This window comes from Equus asinus, chromosome 1 (genome assembly GCF_041296235.1).
Source record: "Equus asinus isolate D_3611 breed Donkey chromosome 1, EquAss-T2T_v2, whole genome shotgun sequence".
NCBI lineage: Eukaryota > Metazoa > Chordata > Mammalia > Perissodactyla > Equidae > Equus > Equus asinus.
The window spans coordinates 34879874-34900104 of NC_091790.1; the positions used below are offsets into that span (position 1 = coordinate 34879874).

Here is a 20231-nt window from a genome sequence, read left to right on the forward strand (position 1 = left end):
CAGTTTCTGTGGAACACTGGGCCTAGAAATGAATGAGACGAGGAAGTAGAAACAAATGTCATTTTCTTTCTAAAACAATTACAGGAATTTACATAAAATATCTTAGCCTAACATAGGTTTTTTTTTTATTCAGGTGCAATTCACATGAGATTACCTATTTTAAAGTGAGCAATGCAGTGGTGTTTAGTACACTCACAATTGCACTACCACCCCTATCTAGTCCACTCACATTGGCAACCCACCACCTGTATCTAGTTGCAAAGCATTTTCATCACACCAAAAGGAAAATCCATACCCATTAAGCAGTTGCTGCCTGTTCTCCTTTCCCCCTTACCCCGGCAACCACTACCTTCTGTTCTGTCTCTTTGGCTTTACCTATTCCGGATATTTCATATAAATGGAATCATACACTATGTGACATTTTGTGTCTGGTTTCTTTCACTCTGCATAGTATTCTTGAGGTTCATCCACATTGTGGCATATATCAGTACTTCATTCATTTTTATGGCTGAATAATATTCCATTGTATGGATAGACGACAATTATTTTTCTGTTCCTCTGTTGATGGGCATTTGGACTGTTTCCATCTTTTGGGCTTTGTGAATAATGCTGCTGTGAACATGCATGTACTTGTATTTATTTGAGTACCTGTTTTCACTTCTTTTGGATGTATATCTAGGACTGGAATTGCTGGAGCTTAACATAGTTTTTCAAAACTATACTTTAATATAATGATAACTGAGAATCCACAGGAATCATTGGTATTACAGAAAAAGTTGACTTACGTAGTCTATGTTCTTTATATACTTCACATTCTCTTTGAGATAGGATTTGTGAAACTACCGTCCAGTAATTAAATAGCCTATCAAGAGATAGATAAATTGAATAAAAAAATAATAGACATATAATTTTTTAAAGAAGAAAGTGCCCTTTAGAATTGAGTTTTGAGTCTTTATAAGAAGAAAGCATTTCAAGTTAGGAGTTTGGATAAATTGACCCATGTAGGAAGAGAAGATGGGATAGGCAGAGGGTTGGGTGTTTCATAGTTTAATTTTTCTGAAAAGAAGAGTGCAAGTTGTACTCTAGTTGGTGATAAAGAAAAGAGACACAGAATAATGAAGTGAACTGAGAGCACCCCTGGCGCTAATTTAATAGCTAGCTGACTTTTAAAATTAAGATTGTATTTTCAAAATCAACTTTTACTCATCTTCCAATAACCACTGACTCATTTGTGTTTAATATTGTGGATTGTATTTCTCCTCTCAGAGACACCCCTGTAGACGGAAGAAGATTTGAGTTCCATCTGTGATAAGCAATCTAGCCTTTTTGTGGTTCAATTAAATTTTATCCATAAAATAAAGATTAACAAATTCTTAGAGAGGTGGAACAATGACTATGTTTCCTATGAAATATTTCGTGTTTAAATTGGCATTCATGTTTTCTCCTCAAAACATATGTCATTTTCTTCTGCATTCTTTCCTTTGTAGAAAGAACTCCTAGAAACTGATTATGGCACTGAGATTTTCCAAGATATGATTCTGTGATTTAATCCCAAGGAACTGTCTACAGACTTGGCAGAGGAAATAATGTTTGTTGAGTGTCTAAGTGTTTTATTTATCTGAGCTCGCTTAAGTCTTATAACAACCAATAAGTGGTGGATCCATGATATCAGTCTTGATTTGCTAACTCCAAAGTCAGTTTGCTAACTCCAAAATCAGGTCTCTGTCCACCATATATTAAAATGTTAAGTAGGTTGCGTCTTATGTGCTTGTGGCTTATTGCAGTATTAGGGTGAGAAGGATGCTGAAAATGCCTGTGGACTCAGGAGGAAGTTGAGCTCCGATGGGTTAGCTTTGATGTTTTCCAGAAAGCTGGAGATGGGGGGTGGGGGGGCAGGTCCCAAGCATGCCATATGTTGGCCATCCCTACAGTGTAGTCATGTTACTTTTCATGGAAAGATGGATGGGAAGTCCAATGCTGATTCAGAGAGGTATCTTGATTCTCTTTCATTTTATCTGTACTATTTCTATTCAATGTATATGATCTGAATAAACTAACTGCTAGGATTGATGCATTTATTCATATTTGTGGTATGTATTTGTTTCAGGCAGAGAAGGCTGATGGATTTGTCAACCTGCCTGATTTCACTGTGGAGAGAGCATCTGAATGCAAGAAAAAGCAGTAAGTTGTCTAGCATTTTCCACAAAACTCTGAGCTAGGATAATATTCCTTCATAATGTTCCTTGAGTGATGTGGAGATCTGAAAGTTAGTGAAGATGACACTCAAATGTCTGAGAATTTTGGGCATTATGGGTTGGCACCCTAAACAGTAATAGAAGCTTTTAACCTTTTTTTTTCTGGGATTTCAGTTTATGGAGCAGATGGACTTAAAAACCCCATGGAGCCTTGGCATGGCGTGTTGTTTACAACTGTGTCTGCAATAGAAAGAAAAACAAGTTCCCATCCAGGATTGGCAGGGAGGTCAAATGTCAGGAGTTTGTCCTTTAAAGAGGATGACTAGTTAAATAGGATTCGCCAGAGATGCAGATATGCCAGCAAGCCCAGTTTCTTTTTCTTAGTTCATAGAATTGTCAGTAGCACCTTTGAAATTGGATCCTCTGAGATGTCTTAGACTTGGGGATTATGTCTCAATATAATTTAAGTCCAAAGGATTTGAGAACTGACAGGAACCGAAAAAGTCACCAGCCCATGGTCCTCATTTTATTGAGAAAGGAGTAGCCTGGAGAGTCTAGACTTGTCTCGAACTCGCAGGAGAGCTGGCTCCAGACTGGCTATCCAGACTCCCAGTCAAGAAGTCTTCCCGTCATAGCATCCAGCTGCATTTTGCATACGTGTCCTCGTCACCTTGACCTTTTTCTTTCCTCTACGTCTGACATCTTTTCTTGTTTTATCAGAAAGGTGTATTTCCCTATTGACCTATGTTACTGGAAGCAGCAATTGGTTAGCTTCCTCTTAAAAAGATGAATAAACTCGTGTTATCTTTTAAGTCTTTGCCATGCTGGTGTAGCTGCACATATCCAATAATACATGAGGTTGTGTAGATTCTTGTGGTTTTGACCAAACTGGTTATTTACAAAAACCCTGTCCTGTGCTGCGGGACTTCTGATCTAAATGGTAAAGGGGAAACACTTCATTATCTTCAATGTATTATATCCTTATACTAAAAATATATATTACACAATATATTTTTACTAATAGAGGGAGGCTTTGATAAGGTTTTGGTGTGTTATCACAGTGTAAAAATTCTATACTTGGTTATTTTCCTGTAAATAAAATTTTTGTGTACAGTCACAAGTCGCTTAGTGATGGGAACAGGTTCTGAGAAATGTGTTGTTAGGTGATTTCATCATTGTGCAAATGTCATAGAGTGCACTCACACAAACCTTGATGGTATAGCCTACTACACATCTAGGCTGTATGGTACTAATCTAATGAGATCACCATCTTATATGCAGTCTGTCATTGAAGGAAACATCATTATGTGGCACATGACCGTATATTTGATTGAATTTGAATAAATACTTTGCTTAACGGAGTTGATCTCAGTATTTTGAAATGACACCTCTATCAGGCTAAATTTTCATTTGTCTTTTTATAGTAAATCAGTTAGCAAATGAAAATAAAAGAATATGCCCACATGTTTTAAAAAGAAACCATTGATCAGCCATGACTCAGTCTTGTTCTGGATGTCCCAATGGGATAAACTAACCTTTCGCTCTCTACATGAAATAGAGATTCAATAACAGGTATTTAATGTAACTAAATTATTATTTTTTAATTTACAAAGAAAGCAGATGAACTTACCATACTTATATTTGACTGATTTACTTTCAAACCACCGATGATTTCAAACACTAATTTCTTATGTGTCTATGCTTTTCCCCCCTTCAAGCGCTTTTAAGATCAGCCATCCACAGATCAAGACCTTTTATTTTGCAGCTGAGAATACCCAGGAAATGAGTATGTAAGTAGAGAAAAATCGCTAATTTCAATCTTTATGGGCATGCGCTTACTTTGGTCAGGCGTTCAAATTTTAAACATATGTTTGTATCAATTATTGCTTATTTATTTTTGCTGCTTTAAGGGTTAATCTCTTTGGCAGTTATAAAGTCTTCTTGCTTTCTTCTCCAGGATTTGGAAGTGTTTTGGAGAACCACACATATCAAAATGGCTATTTTAGGAAGAAGTAGTAAGATTCTTCTGAGGGAATCACTAAGTTGAGAAAGGAATAGACAGAAGTCATTATAGGAAAATGTTAAAATGAGGATCAGCATCACAGGAAGAAGGGCTTGAAAGTATTATGTAACCGATCTCACGGGTTTCAGAATTCTATATGAAAAGTATATCTGTGGCGCTTGCGTGCTGTGATTATCATTATGATTCGTGTGCTTGTCGCCTCTCCATGTTCTATCCCAAACATTTTGCAAAATGTCTTAGCTCAGAGCACCTCTAACAGAAAATTTTACCTCCCTGCCTCCCTTTCCCTCTTACCCTGTTTAAATGAGTGGAATATATGTGTAGAGTACTACCCACCCTACTCCATCCATACTGGTTTAGATTATGGGATGATATCAATGGCTGTTATTTGAATGAGGCTATGTACTGAGGTGCTTGAGGCATCAAAGGGCCTTCTATTTAATTTAAGCCTGATGCTTAGAATTCTCAGTCTCTTATAGCCTTACATTAACTAATTAAAAATATGTCTATGGAACACCTGCTATGTGCCCCATTGTAGCGGATCCTGGGCAATAGAAATAAAGAATTAAAGAATTTAGACATAATTCCCCCAATCACAGAGTTTGTCTAAGCTTAATCTATTTTATTATTTTATTTATTTTATTAAATTATTTTATCTATTTTTTCCTCATCTATCTGCCCTGTATAATTTCTCTTTGCCCTCTCGCTGTAGAAACTTAAAGAAAAAAGAAGCTGCTTTTCACCAAACATGCGTGAGCATGAGTGCCCACACACACACGCAACTTCTTACAGGACATTCCATCAGCAGCCCCATTGAGGTAGAGGCATCCTCATCTGTTCCCTACATGATCTCTCTACTGCAATCCTTCAGATGAGGGCGGAATGACTCTTTCCCCAGAAAGTTGGGAAACCCTGTGTTAGAAATACCAAGGCAAGGAATCAACAATTGAGCCTTCCAAACAAGTCTTTTATTTACTTGGACAAAGAGAAGTTGAGTCTACCCTCTTTCTGATTTTAGCTTTGCCCCCCGTCTTTCTCAAGCATCTGGAGAGGATATTAAACTTCACAGACAAAGCTCTTTATTTCTCTTTTTATTTGCATTGGTAACTCTAAATCCTATCAATTAGGAAGCCCTAGGTATATAAGAGGAATGTGCAAGGCTTAATGTCCTGCCCAGCAGTACTTGAAGTTCTACCATAGTGAGGATAGTGAGGGTCCTTTCTGGTCTTTTGGGTTTTTTTTGTTTGTTTCGTTTTGTTTTTTGAGGAAGATTAGCCCTGAGCTAACTGCTGCCAATCCTCCTCTTTTTTGCTGAGGAAGACTGGCCCTGAGCTAACATTCATGCCCATCTTCCTCTACTTTATATGTGGGACACCTACCACAGCATGGCGTGCCAAGCGGTGCCATGTCTGCACCCGGGAGCCGAATTGGCAAACTCAGGGCCGCTGAAGTGGAACGTGCTCACTTACCGCTGCACCACTGGGCTGGCCCCTCCTTTCTGGTCTTTACTGGCAGTGAAACAATGTGGCTTCTGTCCCCTCTGACCCCCTGCTGTCCCTGGCTTCTCTCAAATAATGTCTTGTATCTCCAGCGTCCTTCCTGTCTGCATACATCCTTCCTACCTGTCCTGTGGCTGCTTCTTTCAAAGCAGTTCTGTCCCCTCCTATAAGGGGAGAGTGAGACCCAATTTACCAGAGAAACAATTACTGCTAAGTGTTTTGTTACCCAATGAAGTTTTTTCTCCACCTACACAGTAAAATGCATTTTTAAACCAGTACAAGTGTGAGACACTTACAAGGTTATCTGAATCTGTTACACTTCAGGCAGATCTGCTCTCTAAATTGCATATCTGAGTTATTTAGCTCCCTGCATACCCACTTCTCCAGTTTTTTGGTTTTGTCCATTTATCTTCAGTTGTCATCTTCTCCCTTTGCAGAGATCTAATGGCAAGTACAGCGGCATAAGGATAGCTATATATATGATACATACACTGCCCAGTTGGCTGTTAGAGCATTTCCTAGTTATGAAAGTGAAGATCTCATTGCCCAATTATGCTGTGAAGATCTAGTAATTTTACTTGAAATTATGTTAGTATCTTGTTTACCTTTCCAGCTTAAAAACAAGATGTAAATTGAAATTTGAGCCTAAGTAATCTTGACCCTATAGTTTTGAACCTCTCAGTGTCCTTGATACGCTTAAAAATCGTCCATCTGGCCACTCATAGGTAAATGGCCCACATTGCCTGTGCCTGCATGTATCATAATTTCTTTTGTTTATAATATTGTTGTTAAGTTTTATTATTCTGAAGGTGATTTTTCGGATAGCCAATAATGCAGAATCTCTTTGGGCCCCAGCTTAACTTCTGCTTTCTCCCACAAGATTATGAAGATGATATTTAGAGATTTGTTCTCCAGTAGCACCTGAAGAGCTTCCTTTCTTACTGATGTGGCCTCTTTAAGCCAGCAAATGACGTAGCTGGGTATTTCTTAGCGAGATGCAGCATTGCTGGGGACGGAGGGGGTGGCATTTGGAGTGGCGAGTCCCGTTTTAGAAGTTCGCCTCCTTGGGGAACTGCATTTTTGGGTGGTGACATTTCTCTCAGAGACGATGAAGGGAAAGGTAATTAAGTTTAATAGAAATGCAGTGTGTTCTGTAGGGACCCTCAGTTTAAAAGTACAGGGGTAAGTAATTAAGGGTAATGCAAGAGACGGTTTCTAAACAAAGACTGGAGGTAGCTGCCTTCTCGCTGTGGGAAGAGGGTTCTTGTTCGGTACATCAATTTCTTACCACTTGTGCTTCTCCAACACACACATTCTCGTGGACTGAATATACAACAAACTCCCAGGAAACATCTGTCATCTCTTTTATGTAAATATAAGTCTTTTTGTGCATCCACCTATTTAGCCACAAATAGAAATATTTTTACTGCCTTGATGTTTTAAAAAAATTCTTAGCAAAGGAGGTACTCTAAGCCGGCGGGTTCTAGAAAGAAAACAGTCAAACAAGATTATAAACAATCACCAGTTTTTCAGACAAGTGTCTAATGGTAGCAAGAGGAATCATTTCTTTATTGCCAATATTCTTCTTGTTTGCTTTATTTCTGTGTTTACATGTTCTGGAAAGGAACTTAGAAATGCCTTTTCTTGTTTCAGGTATTTTCAATTCAAAACTATTTTTTGTCTTGATTTATTAAAAAAAAAAAATTGTTGGGGCTGGCCCTGTGGCATAATGGTGAAGTTTGCGCACTCTGCTTTGGCACCCTGGGGTTTTTGGATTCGGATCCTGGGCATGGACCTACACACCGCTCATTAAGCCATGCTGTGGCAGCTTCCTGCAAGCAAAATAGAGGAAGATTGGCACAGATGTTAGCTCAGGGCCAATCTTCCTCACTCACACATACACAAAAGTGATCATTAAATTCATTATGCTTTGCCTGATTGATTTTTTAATTTTTTTAAATGTTTCTTTTGGTTAAGTAATACATAAAATGTATTCTTGTAAAAAAATCATGTAATACAGAAGTATGTAAAGTGAAAACCTTCCCAGACCCCTAACTTCACCTTCCAGATCAACTTCTCTCCCTAGGATTCACCACTTTTAACAGTATGATGTACAGTCACGCATTGCTTAACAACAGGGTTGCATTCTGAGAAATGTGTCATTAGGCAATTGCATTGTTGTGTGAACATCAGAGAGTGTACTTACACAGTCCTAGATGGTATAGCCTACTACACACCTAGGCTCTATGGTGCTAATCTTATGGGACCACCATAAGATTATGTGGATATGTGGTCCATCGTTGACTGAAACATCATTGTGCAGCACATGACTGCATATCCTTCCTGACACTTTTCTTTTCATACCAATTCGTGCACGTATACAAATATATAGTTTTAAAGTATGTTGAACCAGGCTAAACATAAGTTTTTGTACTTGCTTTTTTTCACTTAACAGTACGTGAGAGTTTTTCCAGGTCATTACAAGACCCCCCCCCATCTCAGTCCTTTTATTGGCTTCATTATAACATGGTTCTGATGAATCAGTACCATACTTTATCCATTTTTCTATTAACGGGAAATTCTATTGTTTCAGTGTTATTTTCTTTTTGCCATTGCAAGCCTTGTTGAATTAACACTTTCCACATTTATTTGTGTACATGAAGGTGTGTTTTTGTAAGGTAGATATTTATAATTAGAATTGTTGGGTAGTGGGAATAGATATTTATATTTTGAATAGTGTCAACAAATTGCCTGCTTAAAATTGGCCGTATCAATTTTCATCAACCAACAAAGGATGAGAATATTTCTTCCAAAAGTCTAGAAATCAGTGATATTTTAAATTTTTGCCAATCTAATGGTGAAAAATATTTTCTTGTGTTTGGATATGCATTTCCAAAAACACTCTTGAGGCTGAGAATTTTTTCAATACATTTATTAGCCATTTGTATTTTTTCTGTGAGTTACTGTTTCTTTGATTTGTTTATTATTCTATTGGGTCTTGATGATCATTTTCTGGTTCCTATGACATGACCTGAGTTCAGGTAATTGTCTAGTTTTAAGTGGCCTCAGAGAGCTTATGTTTATCACGGTGCTGAAAGAGACTTCTTAAATGAGGCTGGAGCTCATCGTCCTTCTTGTAGAAAGTCCTATTCTACTTATTTTCAAAAATAAAATTTATCATTTATTTCCTGTTAAAAAATAATAGATAAAGCAAGACCATGGCAGGTGAGAGTTGGGTAGTGATTCCTAATTTGTTGACAGTTGTAGATTTGGGAATGTGCGATATTTATGACATGGTGGGAGTATAGCATGCAGTGTGGTTCATGGGGCGTTGCAGAACTAGAAGCAATGAAAAGTATAAGTGAATCAATAAGTGCATAGTGCTATTATTATTATTTTGTTGGTATTGGTTGACTCAGGCCACTATGGAGTGCTCTGGTTTCTCAAAAAAAAAAAAAAAAAGAAGATGAATACACAATATGGAATATTTTTTAAAAATACAGAAAACTGGAAAGAAGTAGGAAATAAGTCACTTAGATTACCAGTGCTCTGAAATGTTTCCCCTTTAAATAGAACATTATGTATCTAGAAGCATATGAAATAGACACATTTTGTGTCTTCTAAAAACTTGTTTCATAAAATATGTTCCTAACTAAACCCTTGAGAAGGAATTACAGTGGCCTGAAGTTTGAGTTCCTTAAGGTTTGCCTGGTTCTATTTTTGTTATTGATGTTTAGTTGCAATTCCTTGCTAGTAAAATGATAAATCAATAGAAGACAGGACGTTGTCAATTTCTACCTTAAATAAAACTCTTCAAGGAATTAAAATTTTCCCCATCTTAGGGAAACCTGTAAAGCTCTAGCCAGATCTTGTACTGACTGATACAAAAATTTCAGCTTAAAAATGGATCATGTTTTCTTTATTTTTTGTGAAATAAACTTGCATTCTAAGAATTATATAGACAGAACTTTAATGGTTATGTTACTAAATCCAATGATAAAAATTTTGATGGTTTCTAAAATTTTCATATGTGCAATAACAAAACATAGATTTGTTCATGTATTTAAAGTATCTAGTGAAGCTGCCCACATTAATCAACTGGATAATGGGCCACTTCATTTCTTATCTTACAAAGAATGCCCTGAATGTGAAACCAGAGGTCCTGTATTTCAATAGCACAAATTTATGCAGTGGAGTTTCATAATTCCACTGACTATGGAATTATGACTTGTGCGTGTGTGTGAGGAAGATTGTCCATGAGCTATCTGTCGCTAATCTTACTCTTTTTGCTTGAGGAACATTGTCCCTGAGCTAACATCTGTGCCAATCTCCCTCTATTTTGTATGTGGGATGCCACCACAGCATGGCTTGATGAGCAGTGTGTAGGTCTGTGCCCAGAATCCAAACCCATGAACCCCAGGTCACCAAAGCGGAGTGCGCTAATTTAATCACTATACCACTGGGCTGGCCTCTGACTTTTCTCATTATAAAATCTGGCACAAGACCTTCCTTCAGGGTCTAGGGGGAAGGTGAATAAGTTGAGGAACAATCTCTTTGGTCATTTATTTTCTATTTGAATTTTAGGTGGTTAAGCAAGCTTGGATTAGCTGTAATCCACCAGGAATCCACTACAAAGGATGAAGGTGGGTTCTATTTTAAATTTATGAAAATTTAGCAAGAGTATTACAATAGGATGAAAATACAACATCAACCTCTATGTATAGTATGGTCATAATGAAACATACTTTGGCATTTAAAATTATCTGAAAATATGTAGAGACAGACGTATTCACACAGACTCACCAACACGGAATAGAGCTTCCCATGCTAGCTAAGAATGCTTTTCACACTTCACCCACACATTAGCAGCTGTAGGCTTCACTGACATCTCAAACAATTGCCAATGCAAATGTTTTCTTGTTCCATTTACCAAATTCTTACTCATAGACATGATCTTGTCATGATCTAGACAGATAACTTTCATCCCACTATTTCCTCTCTGGTATTTTAATATTTCCACCAGGTGTGCACTGAGACTAATTACTCTAAGTTTGTACTAGAAACCTGAATGTCAGATTGGGACACAGGCCATATTTTTATCTCAGTCTGTAGCTTTTAGGGTTCAAAAGCTACAAGAGTCTAATTCTTCTTACTGATGCAATTACTCCTCAGTATTGAGAAGAAGGAGTCTTTTCATGTCAGGAGTCATAGAGCTGAGATACTATTTCTGAAAAGCTCAGACCACATAAAACTCGAGAATTGGAAGTAGGGAGTTAGGTCTTTGGATAATAAAATCATAAAATCTTGAGTTCAGAAGTGGGAAAGTTGCAATTTGATTTTAAAAAATAAAGAAGTACAGTGCAATACGGTGAAACCAGTCTCCTAACCATCTCTTTGATCCTCTTTTCCATAAAATGAATACTCGTTGTATATTTGAAGCACATTTATAGATTGTGAAGGAAAAAATGCAGAAAATCCTTCTTCTCCTGGTATGTAAGGCCTTCCATGATATGGCCTGAAGCAACCTTTCAGCTTCATTTTCCACCATATCCTTTAGGGGACTCCATACACTTGGCTCAGCCTGCGTCCGGGGTCTGGTTCTCCCATTCCTCTGTGTGCACCATTGATGGTTTACTTAGCCTGCTGTTTTCAGCTCATTATAATTCCTATGATTAAAATTAATCACTACTGATTTTATGCTCCCTAAGTATATGACTCACACCTCTTTTGAGGAATTATTTTATTTTCCCTGAGCTACGGTTAGTCCTCTTCCCGCATATTGAACAGAAAAGCAGAAACCCTAACATGGCCAGTCATTTTTCCCTCTTATGTAATCTCCTTGCACCAGGTAGCTCACTAGATAAGTATTTTCTGAATTGGACTGGAATTGCAATAGCCAGATGGAGAAAAACCTCTGCTCATGCATTATGGAATAAGTGATAACAGCATTCAAAACTGAGGCATTTTCATTTTTCTTATAGAGTGCTACAGTGAGAGTGAGCAGGAAGATCCCGAAATAGCTATGGAGACACCACCCCCTCCTTACTCTTCGGAGACTCTGTCTTCTTTGGTATGTGCCGATGTAGTTAGTCTGTTGGTCATCGATCACTTGTGTGGATGTCATTCCTTCCAATTGGGTAGAAACTACCTTGACCAATAAATTCTTAGAGCAGGCTAATTTAAGGTGACTGCCAGAGAGCAAGTGCAGTTCTCAGGGTGCTGATTTTGAGCCTTCTCCAAAGCAACCCACTGGTATGGCAAACTCAGTGTATTTGTGCATGACCCACAGATGTATCATGCCCTGAGGATCATGGTACTGCAAAGGGCTTCTAGGTAATAGGCCAAACTTTGCACAGATTTGTTTTATAGTGTCTATTTATACCCTACTTGTTCTCAGAAAGAATTGAAAGTGCCTTCTTAGGTGCATGCACAATAACAATTCAAAATAAATGTAAAAGGGATGAGGACAATGGCATGAAGAGAAAATGAGAGTCGGAAAGAGTGCGGGAAGCCAGGAGTGGGTTAGTGGCTAAATCTGCACATGAGATGATGCTGTATATTCACTACGAGAAGTCCAAGTTTAATTCTAAGCTTTGGAAACATCCGGTATAAGTTGAGGTTATTAATGGATGTTAAGACTATGGAGAGTGTCTTTACATTTATGTGCTCATTGGCATTATAGTGATGGCTCCTAGAAAAAGTCAAGTGAGAATCTTTGGGAAAGCTGATTTACGGTTTTTGTACCTACCATATACGAGGATTTATGTAGGGGAATTAAATATAAAACCGTTTAACCCACAAACAGCCCTGAGAAGCAGTATCATTTAGCCTGCATTTCACTGATTACTAATGAGGCCAAGTATCTTTTCATGTTTGTTTATCATTTGGACTTTCTGTTTTGTGAAGTGACTGTTAAGTCTTTTGTACATGTGTTATTATTATTTTGGATTTATAGGATTTCTTTATTATTCTACCTATTACTACTTTGTCAGTTAAAAATGAGGCGAATCTCCTTTCCCACTTCCTGGCTTTCATTTTTTTAAACTCTGTATCATTATTTCTTTTTCTGGACACATATTCTTGATTTTAATGTGTCGGATTTACCCATCACCCCAAATAACTATGGGTTCTGGTAGGTTACAGCAGACCCTTTACTCACCAGACCTCTTCTGCCAGAATTTTCTATTTTGTGTGATGAAGCCTTCATCTTTACTTGTGTTTTGCCAGTTCCTGGATTTCAAGTGTTAAATTAATCATTTAAATAATGACCTCTACTGTTCTCACACACTGCCAGTGGAGAATTATGGTCACTTTTATAATTTATCAGTCAAGACCAGAAATAAATATTTGTAGAATAGGAATATATTTATTAGAATCTCTATTCTTAAGCCAAACTTAAGAAAAGATATAAATAAAGTCAAACTTTGAATATGGTAAAATTTAGACATTTTTGAACTAGACTTACACGACATCCTTTCTCAATATATTCATAGCTTTCCTTAATGTAGTCTTTCTCGTTTGAAAAAAAATCAGTTTATGGATTTAAAAAAGCCTTTTATTTTCTCTATATCACTCAAACTTCATGATATCTCCAGACCTCAAAGTGTCTCCCAGCTTATAACAACTTTCTTATTGGATTACTCTTTATTGCTCCTAAAGAAGTCATCAACTTTATACTGAGTATGTCTTCAATAGATGTGCCTTGTTGATTTAATAGAGAAGCATATATTTTTGTTTAATTTCTGTCTCTGTCTCTGTTTTTCTCTGTCTATCTGTTTCTCCCTCTCTCTGTCTCTGTGTCTCTGTGTCTCTCTCTCTTTCTCTGTCTGTCCCTCCTATTTTATCCCACAACACAGAAGGATTCGGTGGTCCTCCCTCCTTCTCTTCCTGAAATTCCCTCTCCCTCCCACTGTCCCCTCCCCCAGTATGATTCTTTTATGATTTATTTTAGTTCTGAAGTACTGTGATTTTCAGTTTTATAGTGGCAAGCTAGTATCGCAGGTTCCTGACTCAGAGCGTTGTCTGGCATCTAGAACTCTACTTGATGAAAGTAAAAGCGAGCACATTGTCTTCCTAGATGAAGGATCACAGCTCATCTGCATTTGTACAATGACAGTCTTACCTGATGTTACAGTAGAAGCTCAGGAGATGTTCGTTTCAAAACAAAGAAATGAAAGGATGCATATGAGACCAGTAAGTTAGGTCATTGCAGTGGGAGGAGTCTTTAGAATTATCTGAGTCATCAATCAAATATTATTTCTTAAAGTTCTAGGTTGAGCATTTTTTGGAAGGCCACTAAGGCAAACATTTTTTTTCTGAAGGAATACATTGGGAATAGATAAATGTTGAACAATTAGACTTTATTTTCCTTAGAAACAGAATGTGTTCCTCCTGCTCACGTATTTCCCAGGCAGATTTTGTTTTTGTTTTCTCTTGTTTCTGAAAATCAGACATGCCAGACACTTGATTAAAATAACATTTATACTTTTTATTTAAACAGATGAAATTCAAAAAACCGTGGTAACTTCTATCCAGAGCATGAATCAACTCATTGTTTTGGCTCAATCTGGCATAGGCCAACCATATGACTGAGCTGTGTAAGCTTAAGCAAAACAAATTTTTTCCAAGTTCTTGCTTTTTTAAAAAATATCTTGGGTAGTGAGCTTTCATTTTGGAATGATGAACTCAAAAGTATAAAAATAATATTATTCTGAAAAAGTATCTCAAAAATTTTAGAATCTTGAATTAAAAATTTTAACTCAATGTCTAATCATTCTAATTGCTTTAAAGATAAGCAGTAAGACTTCAGCACTGGGCCCATTTGGACCTCTGCTTGTAATGGGCGGGATCACATTCCATAAGAGAATTAGGAACATTTCAGAGTCTTTCCTGAGTGAGCAAGAGGTTTCTGTTTCTGTTCCTTCTTCTTGAGAAGTCTTCACAGAATGGATAGTGAAAAGGACATCCATTTATTCACAGAGAAATTAGAAATGGGGAACTTTTTGACCACTTTTTTGAAAAGGCTCATAATAGGTGGGACTCCATAGTTTCCAATTTGGAAGAAGTTTTGCAGAAATCTCTAACCATGATTCCTTGAAACTCACAAAAGAGCAAAAAAGGAACTGACTTCATTCACATTTCAAACTCAATGATTTCATAAGTTACAAAGTGATTTCAGAGCATAAGGATCATTAAAAATCTGTAACATATATTTTCCCTCTAAGTTTAATTTTTAAAAAGCATTGTCTGATAACTTGATCTACGCTCATGTGCTTATTCATTCATTTGACAAATATTTGAGAGTCACTGTTGTAAATACTTGGGGCACATTAGTAAATAAAAAAGACAATGATTCATTTCTTCATGGAGCCAAACTTCTGGTTGAAGGAGACCGATAATAAATAGTCAACATAGTGAGTAAATTATCTGCTGTGTCAGTAGAAGCAGTAGGGCTGGGTGAGTAAGGAGGGATCAGGAATGCTGGTGATCAGGTTATGGCAATGAATACGGTAGCCAGGACAGGCCTGAGTAAGAGCTGAGATCTGAGCAAAACTATTGAAAAGTCACATGAGAGTCAGCCAGTTGGATATTCAGGGAAGCAGTTTTCCAAGCAAAGGGAACACTTAGAGTCAAGATCTCCTTGACACATGAGTAGCAATGCAGGAAGGCCAGTTTGGCTGGAGCAGGGTGAACAAGATGAGCTTAGCAGGAAATGAGCTTGGAGTGTGGTGGTGACTGTGCTATGTAGGACCTATGGGCCAGTTAAGGACTTTGATGTTTTGAGTTACTTAGGGAGATTTGGGGAGTTTTGAGAAGAGAAGTGACGTGATCAATTTCCACTTTTAAAAGGACTGCTCAGGCTGCTGTGTGGAAGAGACCCTGGGAAGGAGGGGGTAAGCAGAGAAGCAAAGACACCTAAGGGAGGCTGTGCAATAAGCTAGGGGGAGAACTGGTGGTGATTCAGATCAGGGCACAGCCAAGAAACGGGATGGTCAGATTCTGAGCATAGCTGGAAGGGAGACCAGCCAATAGGCGGATCAGATATGAGAGAAACTGAGAAGATAAATATTTATAATCCCAGTTTCAAGCTGCTCATGCAGATTATTTTTACATGGCAGTCCTCCTATTTTGATGCTTTTCAGAAGTACAATTCATTTATATACAAAGGATAAAAAACATCAGCTAAAGCAAACCAAAGAAGCAGTAAATAAAACAAACCCTGCGAACTGTGGCCCAGTGGCCTGCGGCAGAGGAGGAAGTCAAAGATTAAACAGAAAGGGTAGAACCAATTTTAGAAATCCAAATTTAATCTCAGCAGCATGGATCTTGCCCAGTTGTTTACTAAAAGTCACTTGACCTTTCAATATGTACTATACAAAACAATAGAAACAATTGCAAGTGAGATAGCTGCATGCAAAATTACTGGTGACTACGTGTACAAGGAGAAGATAGAAAAATTCATCCTCTGTCCTCATAAACTCTATGGTTGAACATTTAACTAATTTTAAGACTTTTCTGAAATTAATTTTTACATCTTTGCCTCTTGCTTTAGCAGTTCATCTTTTCAGCCTACTGCTCTGGCAGTCCATCACAAGATGCAGAGCTATCTCTCATCCTCTCTCACGCTTTCCATTCCCACTGCCACTGCCTAGTTGGGACCTGCATCAGCTCTTGCCCACGTTGTTGAAAGAGCAGGCTCTTTTTCCCTCTCTGTGTCTAATCTCTCTCTCCTCTTAAAAATTGCTTCTGACTTGGTCTTCCTAAAGTGCACTTCTGATAATATTGATTCACCTGCATGAGACCTCCTAATTAATTCTCAACTAGTTTGCTTGGTATACAAGGCCTCAGGGTTTACTTCCAACTGCCATGACAGTCTTCTTGCTGATTCCTCCTTTGTCACCAGCCCAATAAACTGCCTGCTATTTCCCAAAAGCTGTCCAGACTTTCCTGCTCTGGCACCTGTATTTGTAAAGTTTCTCCAATTGCAGGAACCATTCGCTCCCACCCCAATTCTGCCTTCTAAATATTTTTCAAGGCTGATTCAAATGTGACTTCCTTCATTAAAGCATTCCTAGTCCTTTAAATCAGGATAACCCTGCCCCCTTCTGAATTCTTATATTCCTATAGTGCATACGGTGCACTGTTTTTGGCACTGTTTTTAAGTTATCATCTGCCTTGTAGATGTTGTGTGTCTGGTTTATTTCTCTGATTACTAAATTCTTAAAGTCAGAGGCAGCATTGGAAATCTTTTTTTTTACCCAAAACATTTATAGCTATGCCTAATATTTAAAGCTCAATAAATACTTAGTTAATGAACTAATAAATGGGCAAGTAGGTGATGATTGTGACTTTATCCATGCCCTCCACAGATTTGTCACTCTAGAACTAGTTTTCCCATGTGAACTAGAAAGTTACTACTCTACATGTGTCCGGTGCTTTCATATGGCTTTGAGAAGGATAATTTCATTTGACTCTCACTAAAGTCCTATGTATTAGTTTTACAAAGAAGTCTGTTTCCAGAGAAGTAAATACAACTGTCATAAGTAACATTTGCTGGCTCAAGTTTACCTTTTATAAGAATATTTTTTATGTTATCTCATTTGCTCCTCTATATAAATCTGAGTCAGTCAAGCAGGAAGCCAATACAGTTTTTTGTGTATCAACCATGTGCCAGGTACTGTTACTGCTTATCCCCTTACGGGATGCGGAACTGAAATAGACAGTGTCTCTTCCCTGGAGCATCTTAAGTTCTAAGTTGAGGAAGAGACACAGTTAATTTGGAATTAAAACAGTCTCAAGTACTGATGAATGCTATGAATAAGATGAAATAGGGTGATGTGCTTGGAAGTTGCTGGCGTTGACAGTAGAGAGGATATTGCTTTGTCTATGACCATCTGGGAAGCCTACTGAGGATGTGATATTTGAATTGAGACCAAAATGGTGGGAAGGAGGCAGTTAACCAAAAACCCACAGAGGGAGCCTTTTAGGCAGAAGGAACCAGAGATATGCTCAAGGGAAGGAAAGAAGGCCAAAGAGGCTGGAAAGGAGGTGGGGGCGGGGAGTGGAAGGAGATGTCACTGGAGGGGAAGGTAGGGGTCCGTGTAGGCCTTCTTAGCAATAATAAACACTATGGCTACTTTCCTACCTGTGATGGGAAGTTATTAGACGATTTTCAACAGGAAAATATTGTGATCTGTTTTATGTTTGATAAATACTCCAGCTGATGTTCAGAGGATGGACTTGGGTGAGGAGGGGGTGAGCAATAGTGGAGGCAGCAGTCAATACAATAGGACTTGGAGGTAAAGTGGCATCTGCAAGGTCACTTGGCTGCTAAGGATGGGGATGAGAAGTGTGCCCAAGATCATGCAGAAGGTCAGTGACAGATGGGGTGAGTGTACTATACAAGGTCTTCAGGTTTTTAGAGTAATGCTTCTATTAGCATATGGTAGAAATACAAACACAGTACTTCCCAAGGCTTAATAGCAATTGACTAATTTGCTTTTATTGATATGGCCAATAAAAGGAAAGAAAAGTTGCATATTTTCCTTTTTTTCTAATTTGGTTTTGTTATGCTTAGTCTTAAGTTATTCCTGCATTTTTTTTTCTCATATACTTTGACTAATGTTACTTAAGATTTATATGCTGACTCATTTCTTCCTAATTACAGGTTTTTGGTGGCCATTTTAAATTATTTTTCCCCATGTCAAACTTGTGTTTTTAAAACAATTCAAGGAAAAGTATTTTAGAGCTAATCAGCGTTTGAACTAAGCTTCTTCGATGAGTAAAAATGTCTTATACAGAAAATGAGAAAAAGCAATATTGTGTTTTTAATTTAACCATATACATAGTCTCTTCATTAAAACTAAGTCTTTAAAATGTCTTTAATTTTATCATTAAAAAATAAAATATTTAAAACACAAATGTTCTGGAATGAATGAAACGACATGCAATTGTTACTCTCTGATAAATAAAATAGTAATTTTGTTTGAGATTATGAGAAAGTTTTGTAGGAGTATTCGCATCACAATCAGTAAGTCAGCGCTAGATCCTGGAATTAGGTTAAACCATCCATAGCAACTTTACAGAGAATTTCAGGAGAATTTTACAGAGAATCTTCTTTTCAATAAGAGACTGAACCACTCTGGGCTGTTTTTCTTCACATAGCTGGCTCTCTAGACCACTCTTTGTTGGCATTAATTTATTACCAACTATGTGTCAGGCACAAATACCAAAAATGGAAGTATAAAGATGATTAAAAACAGCCTGTTCTCAAGTAACTCACCCAAAGTAATAAACCAGTCCATCAGCAATTACTGTACATATTAGTTAACAAATAAAATGCTATTCCATCTGGTATAGTAGAACCAAGCCTGGGAGCACCAGGCAAAGGTACCTCACCCTGAGGACACTGGAGAAGGCTTCCTGGAGGAGCTGGCCCTTGAACTGACACTCAGAGGACAGGCTTGTGTTAGCCAAGCAGGGGTTTCAGAGAGGAGAGACTGTCAATCCTTTCTACCTTCGTTTGACTTGCAGTGGGAAGTTTTATGAATATATGACATGGATGGTTCATGCAATGCACTGAGCTAAAAGTCCTGTGTGACTTGTGGCTGTTGGTAGCTACAGAATGGTAGAAATAATGGGCTTTGATTTAGCACCACAGTATCTATAAAGCACGTTTCCACACTGAATCCTCTGCAATGGCACTCCAGGTTCACTTCCATTTGTGTCTAGTCAATCTCTCTTCTTATGAAAACTCCCTCTGACCTGACAAGCATCATCTTTTTCTCATTTTCCTTTTCTTTCTCTCTAGTTCTTCTCTTCAGTCCCTTTTATTTTTTGCTTACTCTTCGTTTTTCCATTTAAAAATCAAATTTATAGATGTTATGTGGTGCTAAACAAATGGATTCAATGCATTTGCACTGTGTTTGAGCAGTCCCACCAAAAGGAAACACTGCACAGAAATTTCTGATGCTCATTGAACATGTCTTTGCTTACTTGTTTAAGCAGAGTTTTGAGGTTCAAAAAGGCTTATGGAAAGGGCTACAGCAACCGCGTGCACAGTTTTTGCTCAAAGAGCCTGTTTTGCTACATCAAATAACAGTAGTATGAGCAGGAGCAACAGGAAAAGCTTGTGCTTGGTCTCTTTTCAGAAAAGGAAGCTGATCCCACTGAAGCCAAGTTTTACTAAAATAGCTCACAATAGGGGAACATGTCAAGACTGGGCCTGAGTGGGTATTTTTGTTAGTATTTACTTTGTAGATCCTGCTAACGTGTAAACAAGTTCTTGGCATTTATTTGGACAGTTTGGGGGTGTGCATTACCTTCTCCAGATACCTAGAATTTTATTTAGTGAATTGCAGATCTTCGATCTCTTTGTTGTTAAATGGTCTGAGTTGCCAAGCTTGTCAGCACATTCCTGAATGGAAAGTTCTCATGTTTGCAAATATGTGATTATTAGGAAGATGTGTGTGATGAATTAGCATCTTAACTAGATATTTTAATGTCATGCTACTA

The 20231-nt window shown here is 37.8% G+C and overlaps 1 protein-coding gene across 14 annotated transcripts in view; it reads left to right on the plus strand.

Annotated features, from left to right (window-relative positions):
- Nucleotides 1–20231, plus strand: part of IPCEF1 (interaction protein for cytohesin exchange factors 1) — a 169044-nt gene that overhangs the window by 119568 nt on the left and 29245 nt on the right. For all 14 annotated transcript variants that reach the window (XM_014828863.3, XM_070486746.1, XM_014828866.3 and 11 more), the window contains 4 exons: nt 2108–2181; nt 3914–3985; nt 10302–10360; nt 11699–11787. In XM_014828863.3, coding sequence (XP_014684349.1) covers nt 2108–2181; nt 3914–3985; nt 10302–10360; nt 11699–11787 — 294 coding nt within the window. The remainder of the gene's footprint in view (nt 1–2107; nt 2182–3913; nt 3986–10301; nt 10361–11698; nt 11788–20231) is intronic.